Source organism: Desmodus rotundus, chromosome 7 (genome assembly GCF_022682495.2).
Source record: "Desmodus rotundus isolate HL8 chromosome 7, HLdesRot8A.1, whole genome shotgun sequence".
NCBI lineage: Eukaryota > Metazoa > Chordata > Mammalia > Chiroptera > Phyllostomidae > Desmodus > Desmodus rotundus.
The window spans coordinates 10,570,295-10,588,603 of record NC_071393.1 but is presented as its reverse complement, the minus strand read 5'-3'; the positions used below and the strand labels follow the sequence as shown (position 1 = coordinate 10,588,603).

Below are 18,309 nucleotides of genomic sequence, written 5' to 3'. Positions count from 1 at the left end.
AGGGAGACTTCGCCCACTCCTGACCCTGGAGGTGGCACTAGCTAGGCAGCTAAGCGCTCTTTTATCTGGCTCTAGTCCTACAGAACAGCTTCTCTGCCCGGGTACCTGTAGGTCTTTGTCATGGCCCTGCCTCTCCAGGATCAGCACCCGGTCCTGTAGCTCCTCCACGGTCCCCTGGAGCAGGTCATTTTCCTCTAAGGTGGCGCTGAGGCGATGCTCCAGCTCCCGTTTCCGATCTGACAGCATCTTGATCTGAAAGGGTGGAGAGCCAGGGGGGTGGTGTGGAGTTACACCAGGCTGATGAGTAGGAAGAAGGGAGGGGTTAGCTTCCAAACATGAACGCCTGTGTCTCTCCAAGTGCTCTGCCTAGGGGTGCAGTGCTCCTATCTCTGAGACAACAGCTGTGAACTCCTAAGATGAAGAGGAAACTCCTCCCTTTTAGAAACCTGTCTGGGAAGGGGTGGGAGTGGAGCTTTGGGGAAGCTGGAATGTGGGATGCCAGGCAGAGGAAGGGAAGGTTAGTGTTCTGGAATTTCCACAGATAAGACAGAGGAGAGCCCCACCTGGCCTGCCCAAGCCTTGACTTCAAACCCCACAATTTAGGAGGGAATGGAACCTAACCCGCCGCACCATTCTTCCTTCTCAAGTCATGAGCACAAGGCCCAAGCTAGCCCCTGGAGCCACTGTGCTTTCCTATTCTATGGCTGTCTTTCCCCACTGCTAGCAGGTGTGCCTCTGAGTTCGCAGTTCAGACCTGAGTTACCAGGGGAGCTAGCAGGGTACAGAAAACAAAGCGGTGCCTGCTTTAGCCTGTGTCCTGGGAAGGAAGTAGCCAAAGACACAAGTGATTAACTGATTTTACTTGAGGCACTTTTTGCTTGAGCAAGTAATTTGTGAACAGAAGCAATTTCTCTCTTTTTATTAAACAGGCTGGTATGTTTGTACACTGAATATCTAGCCAGTCTCCAGAGAGAGATAAATCTTTTAGGAAGGCCTGTCTGGTCTCTTCAGTTTCAGTTGGAAAACAGGAAGGAGGAAAGAGATGCCAAGTTTTCTCTGGCCTCAAGGTTTGCAGGGTGAGAGGCTGCCCCAGCACTCCCCACGGCCAGTGGTGCTTCACCCCCAGAGCGATGCCCTGCTCAGGGCCCCGGGAAGCCTTCCCAAGTGGCCTTTGAGGGCTTTGGGAGACCTGCAGGTCCCCTTGGCTCCTCCTACTTATCAGTTCCCTGATGGACTGATTTCTCAGCCAGTGTCTTACTTGTAAATATTCTCCTGACGTGGTTAAGATATTCTCCATGCTCTCTAGTCTAGTGTGGGTAATAATTCACTAAGGGGGACAAACCTCAGACCTCTTCCTGGGGAGATTTTGAAATGAATGTCTACTTATCCCAGGTCTTCCGAAACCCACCTCCCCTCTGCTTTTTGGCTGCTCTCACTCTGCACCAGAATTCTGTTCATAGGGCACAGATCTTCCATGGCCACCAATCAATCAGATAGGATGCCGTCCTGGGGAAATGAAGTATGTGGCTTTTGTCCAGAGAGATCAGGTATCTGGCCAAACAAAGAAATACTGTCTCTCAAGTATGCACCTGGGTGAGGGACCAAAAGGAACAGGCCCCTTTTGTGAATGGGCCCACTATTCCCTACACTGAAGCAACATTACCCACGTGAAGGGAATTCTTACTCCAGCTGATTTTCATTTAAACACCCTCTGACCTTTACATTTTCCTTCCCATGGATCATCTTTGTTTCCCAAGATCCACTCGGTGAAGCAATGAGGTAATATGGTTCTGAAATACAGCCCCTTGGCCCCCTGAAGTATCTTATTTGAAATGAACAATTTCATCACTTGGCTTTTAAAAGTAGCAGTGTTAGTGGAAGCAAGCCATCGGCATTAGGTGGCCAACTCTCTCCCCCCACCACACACACCCTGAAACTTGTGACCGAATCTGGCAACAAACATTCCTGGGATTGAGCCTGTGTTACAAGGGCCTAGAAACAGTGGATGGGGCATGTGGGGAGACACAGAAGACAGGCACCTGGGAGGAGTCAGACCCTGGCAGCGGCGGCTGAATGGCAAGTCATGCACACAAATGGTCAGACAGGCATGCCAAACCCGGCGGAACAAACTACTTACTTCAAGAACCTGCTGCTCGGTCCCAGCAGGAATTCCAGGGGAAGGGGGGACGGAAGGGAACGAGAGGCAGGAGGAAAGAGAAGATATTGACAGACTTTAGGAAAAACATCTTCAGGTCATCTATGAAGCAGGGGAGCAGCCTGCCTCTCTGGGCATGACCATGTTGGCTGATTGCTTAACCACAGTGGGGTGTGCAGTCTGGCCCTCAAAGTCTAACTCAGCCGAAGGACTGCTCTTTCAGGCACTTGGCTAAGGGGTCCTCAGGAGATTAGGGAGAAGTCTCCCCAGGAAAGAGCCCTTGTTTGGGCTGACAGTATGACCCTCCCCATCTCCTCACCTCCCACACCTGGACTCTCACAGTACCCTCTCCAAAGTGCTGCTTTGTTCTTCCCACAGGCCCACTCTGGACCATGGGCCCTGACTGGCCTCTCGTACACTTTCAATGACATCACAATCTTCCAAACACAAGTGCTTCCCGTGCATTAACTTAGCAAATCTTCACCACAGCCCTACAAGGTAAATAGTCTATTGTTCTCATTTTCTAAGTGAGAATAGGCCCCATTAAGGTGGACTGAACTGGACCCAAATGGAGTGCAGAAAGGGACAATTCCCTTCCCCACTTTCTATTTAGGATCGGCAAGGATGTTTTTGGAGGAATCAACATATTCAGTAAAAAGCAGGGCATTCATGATTTCAAAACACTCAGCAGTCACTCTGAGCAACCTGATTTTTCCAGACAACAGATGACCCAGAGAGCGTGGATCAAGTGTTCCCCATTTGGCTCCTCACAGGTATGTCTCTCCAGAGATTTCAGATAGAGCAGGGTTTTATTTCCCAGTTCAGAGGGCTCCTTATCTACAAGGCCCCGTGCAGTGCCCCCAATGAGGCACGGGAGGCTCACCTCGGCCTGAAGGCTTTCCAGACGGATGATGTGCTGGTTGGTTGATGAGTTCTTCTCCCTGAAGTCTTCTCTGAGGGCGTGCACTTGCATGGAGAGTTGTCTCTCAACTTCTGATGCCTGTAAGCAGAGGAGAACTTCAGAGCTGATTCAGAGGTTGTGCGAAGAAGTCTGTTCAGATTTTTGCCTTTCATTTCTGAGGCATTCTTTGCAACTATTCCATGAGGAGTACAAGATGAAATGCAGTTTCCTCCCCTGGGTCTGACTGTTCTCTAGGGCCCCAACAAGACAAACTCCTGCCCCTACCTCCACCGAGAATGACTCCGTATAGGTCTAAGACCCCTTTGCTGCTGATCAGAGGAAACAGGGCTAAAACGGTAAACTCTGAAGTGTTAGCATCATCACTATTACTCTGCACACTGCAGGAGCTCAGCAAAGATCTACTAAATTGAGAGAAAGTCTCACTATATTACAGAAAAGCATAAGACACATATACCTACGACTGTAGAAAGTCCTGAATTTCTACACCCATTTCCTCCTCAGCAGGGCCCAGGGAAGTCATCTCTGCCTTCATTTCTCACTTCCACTCAACATGGGCACTATTTAAAATTCCTGTCATGTCAGTTAACATTTTTTGCCTTTCCTTCCTCAAGGTCATTATTTTGCAACTTTTCTCTGGGGAGTGCTGGCTCAGGTGCTCATTTCCTGCCCTAACCTGTTTATCCTCTAACGCTGAAACACAGCAAACACCAAATATCATGCCGTATCAGCACCTTCTCTTGAATATGCAGGAGGGTATTTTAAAAGAGTGCTCCCTGGGTGAGACATGGACTCTAGTCGTCCTCCCGAGGGCCGAGCCCGGCCCCCACCGAGGAGCAGCCCCATCACTGCCCAGTGGAGAGAGAGCCACAGGACATGGGAAGTAACCGCCTCAGCGCTTTCCTGAGGCCAAATGGGGTCAGTAAGCTTTATGGGTTCTCGGGAGAGATCACCATGTGCCGAAATGGCTAGAGAAGGCCTTCAAGAGAAGGCGGTGTGGTAACAATGTTGAAATGGTAGGCTAGCTGTTCAACGAGGCTTTCGCACTTACACAGAAATGACTACATGTTCAGTAGGTCTTGTTATCTTCAAGTGCTATGCAACCAACCAATTGTCCATCTTTTCCTTTTTTAGTCCCATAGATTTGGCAACTGTTGCTTCCCCCCCCTCACCACCACTAGAGAGGCACTTAAGAATCTTAACCTACAGTTCTAATTTTAAAACAATTACAAAACACAACAAAATAAAGTCAAAGCACCTCTTTTTCCTTCACATTCTAAATTTAATTTCAGACGCCCCCATCTCGTTTACACTTCCTTATCACTTAGACACACGACAGTCAGCTTTGCCCCAAACAACAGTAATATTGACCGAGCGCTTGCTCTGTGCTGAGGCCTACGCTAAATGCTTTAAATGCCTTACCTCCAGTGTCAGAACCAAAGTAGAGCCTGTATCACCCTCAACTTACGGCTGAGGGTTCGGAACAGGCTCAGGGAAGTGAAGAGACTTGCTCCACATCTCAGTAAATGGTTAACACCAGAACGGTAAACTTTGGGCCATCTTGCCCCCGAATTAGGACTGCACTACTGCCTTCTGGTACCTTAAAATCGTTTTTCCCATTTCTGTTGTGCACTGCTGAAACCGAACTTGATGCGTTCAAATTAGTAAGGCTTTTCTTCTTTCTCTCTTTTTCCTTTCTTTTTTTAAAACAGTAGGCAATTTTATTTAAGACTCTTGATATTTCTTCTCATATAGAATTTAGGGGCTATGAGGAAAATTCCGTCTGATGAACGCTGCAGTGTGACCGCCTGCACTGAATTCAGTCGATTATCAGGGTTTCAAATATGTTTAGCTTTGCAGAGTGCTGGGTAATTCAGGCAGCTGGCCTGATTCTGAGCATCACCACCTTGATATGAATCATGAGACGGCCAAGCCACAGACACGCACCAAAGGCGACAAATCCAGCACAGGTGGTATCAGACATACTCCTGTCTCCTCTCCAAGCAATCTCCCTAGAAATACAGTTTGTCTCTTCTCACCAGGAAGCCTGACTCCAGAATCTGAGCTCCTAACCACTATGCTATAATGTCTCCTGTAATGTCTTACTCCTCAGATGCACCAGGGAACATATTGTTCACAAAGGCTTTCAATCTGTATCTCTCATTTGAATCTCCAACAGCCCAAAGAAGCAAGAATCGCTGGCCTCGTTTTGCAGACAAGGAGGTGGAGGTTGAAATGGAGTGGCATTGGCCTGGTGGTTGCCTATGGGTTCTGTGCCCTCCCACCACACCATGGCCACCTCCAACCAGGTGGCCAGTCATTTGCCTTGATGATGATGGAGGACATGGGTCAACCAGATGCATAAATCTACCATTCGCAAGGAACTAGTGCACCTTTCAAAATAAATTACTATCTTCTTTTTCAGAGATGGAATCTGGCATGGATCTTTAGACCTAACAGAATGAGTATTACCTATTTCTGCACATAAATAACAATTTCTTAAGTTTGCATAAAACTCTAATGTTCTAAATGCTCTCTGATCAAAGTATCAGGAAGCCTACAAAGTTAGTTTTAGCTCCATAATGAATTTCACAGCTTCTTTAAAGTTCTTCAAGTAGGAGAGTGAGCCAGTGTGACAGTGGTCTTTCTGAAGGGACTCTCTCTGCTCCTGGGAGGAGGGATGGTATGATGGAAAGAAAAAGTTAGGAGTCAGAGGTGCAGGGTTCGAGTTCCTGTTCTACCATATATATGTGTGTATGAGTTATATGTGTCATTAAAGCTCTCTGAATCTCTCTTTCCCAAATTATAGACATATTTCTCCTTTACATAGTTACACAAAAAGGGCAGGTCTAAAGGAATGCTCATTTCCTTATTTCTAATTGAGGACTTTGTGGGATTGAGGCAAATCATTGAAGTTTAGTGAAACAAACAAAAAAAATCACATTGCTACAAATTTAGGGCAGCTGTGTGAAATAATAAACATCCAAGGATCAGTCATTTTTCTTAAAACACCAGGTACTGAGAGCACCGTGTGTGTGTTAAGGGTGCTGTCATGCACACGGTCCACTTCGGGGCTGCACTCAGAGCAGCCTGTGGAGTGACTCGGCCAACATCGTGAGGGTGGCGGGCCAGGCTGGAAGATATAAGGAAATTCAGAAATATTAAGCAGCCATACCTTTCAGTATAGTCTCCTGGCGACCTTTCAATAGCCAGAAAATCTCCAGGAGCCATACCTCTCTCTCCTGGAGATACAAATTTCCCTACCTAGGTCTGGGGCAGCGGTCACGGCCCTTGGAAATAGAAATTTTCCTAGTTCCAGGTTTTGGTGGTGGTGATAGGGAGTGATATTAGGACAATTCATTCTGATAGTAGAAAATGGCAGGCGTGGGACTTACGGTTTACTTCCCAAAATGACGACTTTTGGCTACCACACCTGAGTAAGCAGCCAGTAACAGCAGTGGCAAAATTGTGTCAAAGAATGCCACCTGTAATTAATTATATATGTATGATTGTATGTGTGTATACACACATATATGTATATATATATATATACACATATATATTATACACACATATACACACACACATAGTTTTAGCTTAGGTATTTCTTGTTCTTTAACTCTTTTTTTTTTTTTTTTTTTTTTAAAGAGAGAAAAGGAAACATCAATGTGTGGTTGCCTCTTGAGCGCCCCAAATTGGGACCTGGCCTGCAACCCAGGCACGTGTCCTGACTGGCGACCCTTTGGTTCACAGGCTGGCCTGGCACTCAGTCCACTCAGTCACACCATCCAGGGCTGTTCTTCAACTCTTAAATTTTTTTCTATAATAATAATAATAATAATAATAATAATAATAAATGTTCAGAGTAAAAAAAAATGGAACTGAAGGGTTGAAATAAAATTTAAAGTCCTCACTTATCTCTACACATCAGAGTCGCTCTAAATATCATCCATAGTGGAGATGTTTCTTGTGATTCCTTCTTGAAATTTTCTACTGATATCTATCAAAAACATTACCAAAATTTTTGGCTTTAAAAATACATATGTTTTAACATCTTTCCATGTCAATATGTAGATCTACCTTATTCTTTTTAACAATTGTCTGGTACTTAGTTATACAAATATATCATGATTTATTTAACTAGTCCCTACTTAATGAGCATTTAGAGTGTTCCAGTTCTTTGCTAGAAAAAAAATCCTTGCTCACCTATCTTTGTGCTCGTGGGAATATATCCTATAAATGAATAAATTCCTATAAATGGGATAACTAGATAAAAAGATATGTATATTCATTTTAATAGGTATTACCAAACTGTCCCCCCAAAAGGTTGCCTCAATTTATTATACCTCTAGCAATAGAGCACAGATATGCCTACTTCCCCAAACCTTGCCACCACTGGGTATTATGAAATATTTTAATCTTTAAGTACTTATTTCTAATATTCTTAAAATGTCTCTTTTACTTTCACTGCATACAGAGATGATTATAAAAACAAGACATTAGAGAAATAACTCTAATTCTGTTAAAGAATGCTTAAAGAATGCTAAAGAAAGAGTTTAACACTGAAGTAGTCCCTGAGCTATCTGGAACAAACTCCTTTTATAATCTGAGTGCGTGGGTTATTATTATTTAATCTTCATATGGGCAAAGCAAACTGACAGTACGTTCCTTTTCCCTGATATGCTTGATTAGGTCAGAGTACCTGCTTGGACAGACTATTTGCTCCCCACTGAGCAGAGCTGTTCCGTGATCACCCTTCTATTGACATGATTAAAAATGAACATTTCCCCAAAATGGAACACATAGGTTAAATTTCTTTAAACTGGCCAAAGTGGAACTGTGAGCTGTATACTTTCTTGTTAAATGGAGAAGAGGAAATTGCATTAGTTACACATGCGCATTCATTTAACTTATTTGTCAGAAGGGGAAAAAATGGACCAATTAATTTAGAAATTATGGTAGATATACTATTTTAACACTTTGCCTGATTTACTGAACTTTAAGAGAAAAACCCTTGGTGCTTGCTCTCTCTCTGGAGCATGCCAGCGCCTTTCCCCCTCCTCTCCTTCCCCCAGGAGGGTTTTCTTTGCCTTTCTCTCTCCTAAGCTCCGGGGGCCCTTCTTTTGCCTCTGTAACTCGTGTGCTGAACCCACAGAGCCCAACTGGTTCACTTCTTCCACGGCTCACTTCTACCTCTATGACTTTATAAACAAACTTTTGCTTGTATGTGGGGAGAGAGAGGGAGAGGGAGAGGGAGAGGGAGAGGGAGAGGGGGAGGGAGAGGGGGAGGGGAGAGGGAGGGAGAGGGAGGGAGAGGGAGAGAGAGGGGGAGAGAGGGAGAGAGAGGGAGAGAGAGGGAGAGAGAGGGAGAGAGAGGGAGAGAGAGGGAGAGAGAGGGAGGGGAGAGAGAGGATATGAATGAATCTCAATCTTTTTTCTGCTAGGGCACGATGAATAATGAGCATCTGCCTGAAATACCTCAGGGGTGGCAGTGAAAGTGACAGTCAGGACAATGACAACACCTACAGCAATGCTTCCCATACCAAGCGTCTATTATGTGCTTTACCCTGGTCTAAGCATTTCACATTTATTGACTCGAGTGGGCATTCTGACGCTTCCTATTTACGGATGAGGGTATCAAGGGTAAGGCACTTTCCCAAGGTCATACTTGTGCTGGTTAAGTGCTGAGCTGGATCCCTACCCAGACCTACAGCTTCTACACTTGTACCCTCAGCCTCAACACACAGCACCCCTTTCCTATCGTCCTTTGCACTCTCTCAATAATAATTAAAATGAAAGTGACTTAAGAGCAACAACCTTAAATTTATTCTAATTTAGAATAGAGGGTGAATTATTTAAAACAATTTGTAATTTACTGCAGTTGAAAACTGTTGTTTTAGAACACTACTTTCAAAAATAAAATTTTCAATTGGAATATAACAGAACCCCAGTGCAGAATGTGTTTTAAAATTATCGTTAGCATTTTGCTGACCCCCACCAGTCCTTCTATGTGTGTACAATTAGTTGAGATCATACTGTTCCTACAGATTTTTCTTTTTTCATAGTATTGTATCAAACCATTTCCATGTTATTTATCATTACTCTCCTTAATCATCATTTTACACGACTATATAGTATTTCACCAAGTACATATGCCCTAATTTCCTTCAGCACTCCCTCACTGTTAGGCATGTGGGATTTTCCCAGTTTTTGCAATTATAATGAATACACATCACAGGGATGGTGGTAGTAGAACTTTACCTGAGTAGAAGTGGAATGGACAATCTTACTGTGTCAGAAAGGTAGATGAATACACTTTAGAAAAAAAAATATATAAATGGCTTTATGATTAGCTTTTGCTAACTGGAAAGTCCAATGACCTAGAAGTCTGTATTTTTTTTATTTTCAAGGTTTTATTGTTTAAAACTTTCAGATTCAGTAGTGGGTGCCATGAACCTACTGGCAGCACACACTATGATAAGCCTCCCTGTTACTGTCTTGATTATAGCAATGAAAATGATAGCTACCTCCTGCATGATATATAAATGCAAAACATGTAAAATAGCCTTTTTGTTCTCATTATGCTTCAAGATGCCAATTCCTCCCAAAGGCTTTCAAAATAAAACTCAAAGGTGAAGCTCGTCCTGTATATGTATCTTTTCCTTAATGTATGGAGACAAAAGGATTTTCACCAATACTTTTCCAAAGAAAAGGCTTCATTTCTAATAATATGATGGGCTAGGTTGTTTGGACTGACCCTCCTACCGAAAAGAGCTAAAAATACTGGGTAAGATACAAAAGACTTCTTAGAAGCATTCCAGAGCTGACTAGATAGTGACAGCCATGCCAACGTTCCACTCGTGCAGATCATCACTACAAACCGCTGGAACGCCGACAGTAACAAATAAACCCAACCACGGCACAAATGAGTAACGTAAGTAAACGCACGGGGGTGGAGAAGAAATTAACTGACCTACCGAACTTTGGGAAACGGTCTTTTGCCCGTCTAGTGTACGGTCCCAGAAAAAGGGAGCTCCTATACGCAGGTACAGCACTGCAGCTTAATGAGTTGGTTTTTCACAGAGTTATGGGCTAGTGATTCTGGTGGCACTGCATGCTTAATAGAATTGAACAAGTAAGCAAATTTATCATGGATAATGAGACCCAGGTTCTTCTCTTGTGGAAAAAGAAGTTACAAATAACAAAGAGGGAAGGCTAGAATGAACTCTATGGTGTTGGACTGTAACTGAAGATATCAGTATGAACTTAGGGTTTTTAATATATACAGGGTGGGGCAAAAGTAGTATGCAAGTATGCGAAAGAGTTTATTCTTGTATTATTCTTTCTTAATTATTGTATTTTCCATAAGAACTGTAAACCTACTTTGCCCAACCCTCTATGTATACGAATGGATAGATTGGGAAATAATTAGAGATGTCTGGTTATGAGTGTTAGTGTATATACACTTAGTTCCTAGCTCCGTCCTTTGAGACGGCCTAAACATAATGATATCCTAGCAGCAATAGGCACACCAGTGTTCAGATCTTGATTTCTAAATACCAATTTCTAGTAACTGAACCAAGGCTCCTTGGAGAAATGACTGGTTCCAGGGTTTCATGAAGCAGGAAAAGTACAAAATGAGCCTGGAACATCTTGTCACACCCAAAAGAAGGAAAGGGCTCCAAAAGTGATGGTAGTATACTGAATGGACACAGGAGTCAACCTGAAGGAATTCCCAATGGTCAGGGCTGAGACCATTTGATCCATAAAACAAATAATGATAGTAAGGGATTATACTGCATAGAATATGATAAATGTTCACGAGTCTATGCTGATAAACAAATAACTGAATAAATAAATTAATGGGGGAAAAGGAAATGAGGTAGCTCTTCCTTACAAAAGAATTCCCATTTAATCAATGTGCAAGTTATTTTGGAAGTAAAAAACTATCACTAGACAAGCATCACAGTAATAACTGTTGCAGGCAAGAACTAGAGGATGAATGCTAATAATTAGTGGGCAAAATTTTGATGAGAAAGAAGGTATTTGCATAGTCTTAAAGTATCTCCCCGTAATATTAGCTACAAAAGGGAAATCTCTCTCCTGCTAGATGCTGAGCGCTAGTATTTTGGACATTATGTAGCACATGAGTGGTGCTTATTATATATTTGGAGAATGAATGATTTATGTTTCCTTATTCAACATTTGGTTCTCCCATCAAGTGCTATTTTCTCTTTATAACACAGAGCACGCTCTCTAGACTTTGCAAAGCACCACTTTACTACCAAGCCAAAACAAACACAGAAGCAAACATCTAAAAATTCCTTCAAGTGAAAAACTTGAAGATAAGTTTCATATTCAAGCTTTTCGTTTTATTTTAATGTTCAATGGGAACCTGTTTTCCTGAACAACCCAAAGTTCAGTGCCTTAAATGTGGACATTTGCCCACTAAATCCACACTGGGTTCTTGTAAGTTTATGCTGTTACATGGTAGCAGTGTGGCTACGGACAGCAGCCGTCCTACCTCACCAGTTAAGACCTTCTTAGTTCAGACAGGTGACACAGGCAGATGAACCTCACTTTGCACCTAGGACTTACGCCCAAGGATGTTGACTGCGGCATTGTTTTTAACAGTAAAGAAACTGGAAGCAACCCGAATGTTCAGTATTCGCACGATTAAGAACATTATAATATATTAGTGCGATGAAATGCAACTATATATACATCTACTGCGTTACTATGGAAAGATTTCAACAGTGTAATATATACAGTGAAGGAATAGCTTATTTGATCCCATTTACACAAAATTATGTGTAAATATTTATGTGTACCAATGAATGTCTAGAAGGCTGTTTGCTGATAACATTTTGGTGATTCCCTCTGGGGGACAAGATTCCTAGCAGTTTTCACTTTGGAAAAGTAATTCTTTTTAGTAATGTTTGAACATTCTACAGGAAGTATATATTGTCTTAATAATTAGGAAAAATAAAACTCTTTATTTTTAAAAAATAGGTAAATTCATAATACACCAAATTAGGGAGAAAAGTGAAAGAAAAGAAAACATACAGTTAACACTGAACAAAGATAAGGGATTTTAGCAATAATGAGGCTGGGGAGAGTGATACAATAACCACACCAAACCTCAGACAGTGTAAGTTCGGAAAGATGAGGGGGAAATGTTTTTATTTCTTTAACTTTCAAATTTGAAAATTTAGAAAGTTTCATGTCTCTATGACGTATATAAAGAAGTGTAAGACACAACCTCCATCCTCAAGGAGCTGAACGCTCACAAAGCAGCCAGTCTAAGGCACAGAAAATATTTCCACATACTGGCAGGCAGTCTGAGAAGAGCACAAATAGCTCAAGACAAAATACGGCAAATGTCTTAAGACCAGGAAGAACAAAGTACATAGCTGTGTAACCTTGAGAAAATTACACAACCACTACACCTCAGTTTCCTCATCTGAAAAATGGTGATGAAAAGATCTACCTTTAAAGTTATGCCAGCATTAAAATGCAATTAACGTAGATAAAATGTGCAGCACAGATTAAATACGTAATACGTTATAGCTGTTACTAGAACTTATGATAAAGTGAAAACTCAAAACAGAATACTCTCATTTTTGTTCAAAGAACAACAGGCAGCTTGCAAGTTGAAACCTCAGACTACCTGGTCCAAGCCCCTGGTTTAGCACGCGATGACACTGAGGGATGGGTCGGCAAGTCAGGCTGGTCAGCGTAGGACCTGAGTGGGTGCAGGTAAGGGTCCTGCCTACGATCAGTTTCTTTCATTACAATTTTTTTAAAAGACAAAGATAGCCACATGCCGGACAATTTTCAGGGATGCCAAAAACTTACCCCCCCGGAAAGAGGAAAGTCTGACGCCACAAACAGTGTTTATGACTCATGGGAGGGAATGCCTGATAAAGTTGGTGCATCATCGGTGGGCCTGTTCCCACGAGGTGTTTGTAAAGGCCGCTCTTTGACATTTGGAAAATTCGCACCCACTAGATAGAGGCCAGGTCTAATTCTGTTTTATTGAGACTAAAATTAGAGCACAGTAATAGTTTTATTATTATCATCATAATCCTTTTAATTATTGTCACCAACGTAATCCCTGCGCATCAAAGACCAGCAACTCTGGCACCACATGCTTTAAAAGAAAAAGACAGAAGGACAAATGTTAATCTGCTTTTGATTCTAACATAAAGCCATTATTCAATGTCAGATTCCTGCTGCTAGTTAATAAACATTTCAGAAGAAGAGAGAATAGATTTTTAATTTTATTCTCATTTATTGATTTTAGAAAGAGAGAGGAGGGGGAGAGAGAAAGGAAGAGGGGAGTGGCGGGGAGAGAGGGAGGGAGAGAGAGAATCATCAATTTGTTGTTCCACTCATTATGCATTCATTGGTTGATTCTTGTATGGGCCCAACCAGAGATCAAACCTACAGCCTTGGCGTATCCGGATGATACTCTAAGCAACTTAACTACCAGGCAAGGGCCGCGAGTAGGTTTTTAAATTTTATTTTTAAATGTTCTATGAGAACTCATACAATAAGATAGGCCCTAGATATTCCCAATATTCCCAATCAGAGCTTTTGATTGTCTTTTTTTTTTTTTTTTAACCAAAATGACACACCATCCTGTGTTAACTCGATGGCCTGGCACTTTGCATTAGTTCCAGCAAGGACAGAACACTTGCTTTCTATGCTCTGAACCGAGGACAAAGAGATAAATAAGATTCAGTTCCTGTGGGAAAACTGTCTTCCAAAAACATAGTCTTTCTTCTCTACCAGTTACTTCATGGTGTGACCTCAGGCGCAATGCTTAAGTAGCTGTGCCTTAAGTGTCCTCACCTATAAAATGAGGGTAAAGTGCTGACTACCTCAAAAGACTGTTGTGAGGAAATAAATTAATACATGCAAAGTGCTCAGAACAGTGTCTGGTACACACTAAGTACTATACCGTATGTGCTAGCTGTTGTTATTTTTGTCATCTTCATCACTATGACGCGCTAGCTCTAATAATCTCAAAGATTAACCCTGATTTAACATCTGACGTGCCAGTCATCGGCACAAAAATGTCTAAAAGATTAAATGTATATGAGGGAAGATCTTGAAGAATCTAAGAAAATTTGGCATACGGATTGATGAAGAACATGTCTGTCTCAGGACAGGCCTCTCGGTTCCCTCAGGGTAGAAAATACTATAGTATGGTAGGGTTTCCTGGACTATGAAATGTTCATGCTTTCAAAAGGAGATTATGCCAAGATACTTGGAAAAAAAATGGAGAACGTTTTCATGATGAATAGGAAGGGCCAGGGGAAGGTAGATATTTGAATGACATTCTACTTAGTAAATTTTAATTTAGGGTAGTGATGGGAATGGGCTGGGGGTGTCACAGGGACACATTCAAGGGTCACATTCAGGATTTCCTCAAAAAATAACTGGCGTGTTTAATCCTAAGAAAGAAAGAAAATTCTAGCATTTTCTTTTGGGGGGGGTGTCATATGGCTCACCAGGGGGCTCCTCTAGACCTCAAAAGGTTAAAAAGTTCAAACGTTCTTGTTTGGAGCTGGAGAAGGATTAAAATCAAATTATGCCTTTTTCTTGCCCCCCTGAATATGCCTCCAGGATTTTGCTCACTGGAATGTCTTTTCCCTGAATATTTTCACCTGGTAAATTCTTAACAGCCCAGTTTTTTTCAGAGGTGACCACTATGTTGCCTTTATAATCTCCCAGGATAAAATTACCTCGCTATATATACTGCAGTCCTAGAATACCCTTATTTTGAGTATGACACACTCTATTTTGTTTGTTTACCACACACTGTTTTCTTTGTTTACATGTCTGTTTTCTTTCTTATACCGTGAAGGACTTAAGGACAGGAAGTGTACCTCCTATTTATCTTTGTTTCCCTAAAAAAGTACATGGCACATAGTAGGTGCTAAAATGTTTACTGTATGAGATAAAATCTGAGTATCTTCCATGAGTACTTTTTGAGATAGTCAAGCTATGATTGTTGAAAATAGAAGTGGGATTCCACTAAACCCCAGGAATGTCCCTTTAGCAAAGTTCCAGCCGGATCAGCCCCTTAGTGAGATAATTCCCTTGAGTTGAATAGCCCATCCCCAGGACAGGGCACTATTTCCCCCTTCGGGTCATCGCCATAGCCAAGCAGATTCACTTAGGCTTTGATGTCAATCACCCAGGACGGATCTGTGTATGTGCTGCTTGGTGCTTCTGCCTATACATGCCTTCACTCTGCTTTTGCATGTGGAATCTTTCAATACTTAGGAACCACAGCTTTTCCCCTGAGCCTTCTATAAACCTCACTCACGTCGTCTTTTATAGGGTCATTATTTTTGATAGTTGATAGACTTGAAATCCTTTTTGGAGCTCATTATAAAATAGGCACCCTTCCAAAAAAGTATATGTGGGAGTGAGCTTTAAATTTTGATTTCCCGTGTTCTGTTAGTTTGGGTTGAATGTGACAAACTAAACCTGAAGACAAAGAAAATAGTGCATATTTATTAAGCACTTTCTATGTCTAAGCACTGTCCTAGGTAACATATATCATTTCATTTTATCTTAACGTTATGTCCTGTTAACCGATTTTATAGATGAAGAAACTGAAGTTCGAAGAGATTAAGTCATATAGTTGAGGTCACTTAAATTAGTAAATGATGGAGCTAGTATTCAAAGGCATGTCTGATCCCAAAGCCAATGAAAACGCCACCACACGACCACGCCCAAGAAAAAAGACTGCCCTCATCCCTGCGGCTGGTTAGGGTTAGCGGCAAGAACCAGACCTCCAGTTGGCACTTCTTCCCGAAAGCTCTGAGACTGTTTTGTATTTATCTCCAGCCTTGACTTCTTTTCTGACTTCAGGTTCCTTATGCAACTGCCTACCCAACAGGCGCACTTGGACAGCTAATGTGCATTTCAAACTCGGCACGCACAACCACCGAACTCCTCACTGAAAGGCCTCCACCCTAGCGTGCTTCTTCTGAGTCTTCCCTTTCTCAGGAGATGGCAACCACATTCTTAGAAATATTAGGCCCAAATACAGGAATTATCCTTTACTCCCTTTTTTCCCCTCAGACCCACATCCAATCCATCCACAAATCCTGGGGGCTGTCCTTTTGAAATTTACCTCAAAGGACTGTTTAAAGCCTGAAAGCATTGCTATTTTAAAGCTGTTCAAATACTGCGGCATACTTAAGCACTATATGAGTATTTGTTGAGTACAATAACTATCCAGCATTCTACCACTTCTTCCTGCCTCCACTCTCCCACCCAGACTACTGACTGCAGGAATCACCTCACTGGTCTCCCTGCTTCCAACCGTGGCCTGCAGCCTACTCTCCCTGCCGCAGAGCAATCCTTTAAAAACCCCAGTCACGTGTCACTGCTCAAAATCGCCCAGAAGCTTTCTTTCTTATTCAGAATACATGTCATAAAGTCATTATCATGGCATACAAGACTAAAGACGATTCCTTCCCTCGCCCCAACCTCTGTCTCCTCTTTTATTCACTGCATCCTCTGTGCTCGAAACTCATGCTGGCCTCCTTGCTGACCTTGGCCCCGTCCAGCACACTCTGGCATCACAACCTGCATGCCTGCTATCCCTCTACCCGGAACACTCTTCCCTTAGATATTCACAAGGCCTGGTCTCTCGCGCACTCAGGTCTCTTCTCAAATGTCATCTCATCAGAGAGGCCTCTTTTGTTCACCCTACGCTCACACACGTCTCTCTCTATTCCCTTCCTCTGTTCACTTTCCCCTGCACCACTGATCACACCTGGTATATACCTCTTCACTAACGGAATTATTGCCTCTCTGACCTTGATGTCAGTTCCAAAAGGGCAGGGCCTTTGCTTCCTTTGCCACCATAACCCCAGTACTCAGAAATAGGCTAGGCACACTGCAGAAAAATTGGGTAAATACAGGGAAATCGTATATATTCACTTATTTTTCACTTACAGTTTTTTATAACATGCTCCTATATGTCACAGGGAACTAAACAAATTCTATAAAATTCCCATATTACAGAATAAGTTTGCTTTTTATCTGGAAATTTTATTTTTAAATATTAAGAATTTTATTTTAAAATCTTTTTTCATTTGAACAAAACGAACAGAAGATGAATCATGCCAATTATTACCTTTGTCTGTAATAACTAACCAGTCGTCACAAAAACACTACATAAATTAGATATAAAACCTTCCCCCACCCTCAGATTTACCTTATCTGTTATGTCCTTTCTGCAAAAACTATTCAAACAGAATTCAAGTATAATGCTTTTTTTTTTTTTTATAGAAAAAAATCCACAGCAAGATTTTTCTTTCTCTTGTTTTTTTTTTTGTCCTCACCTGAGGACATCCTTATTGATTTTAGAGGGAAGAAGGGAGGGAGGGAGAGAGAGGAAAACATCGACGTGCGAGAGAAACACTGAATGGCTGCCTCTTGCGTGAGCCCCAACTGGGGATGGAACCTGTAACCCAGGCATGTGCTCTGACCAGAAATCGAACCTTCGACCTTTCAGTTGACAGGATGATGCTTCAACCAACTGAGCCACAGGGGCTGGGGTGCAAGATTTCTTCTTAAAATTATCTCCTAGTAACTGTTTAAACATAGAAATATGGAAAAGCAGAGTTTAAGTAGTCTGGTAACCTTGTGGGACATTCTACCAGCACATTTGGGCATTTATAGATGAAAGTACTTCTTGTATTTTGCCTCGCTAAGATGATATATTATCTGATGGTTGCCATGGAAACAGCAGTAATGCTGACAAGGATTAGCCCCGTAGGATTTTACCACTGGGTGTAGAATTATTTTCTGTGGAGTCACTGGGGAAGGAACACAGATATTATATGAGGATAAAAAACTAGTGAGACTCTCTGTAGGAGGAGGATAGGGGAGCCCAAATTCCTTCTCCAAATCGGAGTCCACCTGTTCCTTATCCTTATAACACCTACAGCTTGATCATCAACTTCTCAGCCTCTTCAAATCCTCCATCCTCCAGCCTTTCCTAGTCAACTGTAGCTGTCAGTTCTTGCTTCTGTCTCTCAATTCCTATTTTTTAAAAAATGGCCTCCACATCATAATTTAAGCATCTAATGGTAGTGTTTTGCATGGTTCCCTAAATGCAAAATGAGTGAGCGGTTACCAAGTGCCTACCCGGAGCCAGGCACCAGTGCTACGTGCTGTCCCATGAAGTGTTTCACCAAGT

The 18,309-nt window shown here is 42.3% G+C and overlaps 1 protein-coding gene across 3 annotated transcripts in view; it reads right to left on the bottom strand.

Moving 5' to 3' along the window:
• The window catches only part of BICDL1 (BICD family like cargo adaptor 1), a 73,582-nt gene that overhangs the window by 22,637 nt on the left and 32,636 nt on the right, over window positions 1–18,309 (bottom strand). For all 3 annotated transcript variants that reach the window (XM_053927925.2, XM_053927927.2, XM_053927926.2), the window contains exons 3-4: window positions 3,039–3,155; window positions 106–252 (exon numbers count right to left, since the gene is read on the bottom strand). In XM_053927925.2, coding sequence (XP_053783900.1) covers window positions 106–252; window positions 3,039–3,155 — 264 coding nt within the window. The remainder of the gene's footprint in view (window positions 1–105; window positions 253–3,038; window positions 3,156–18,309) is intronic.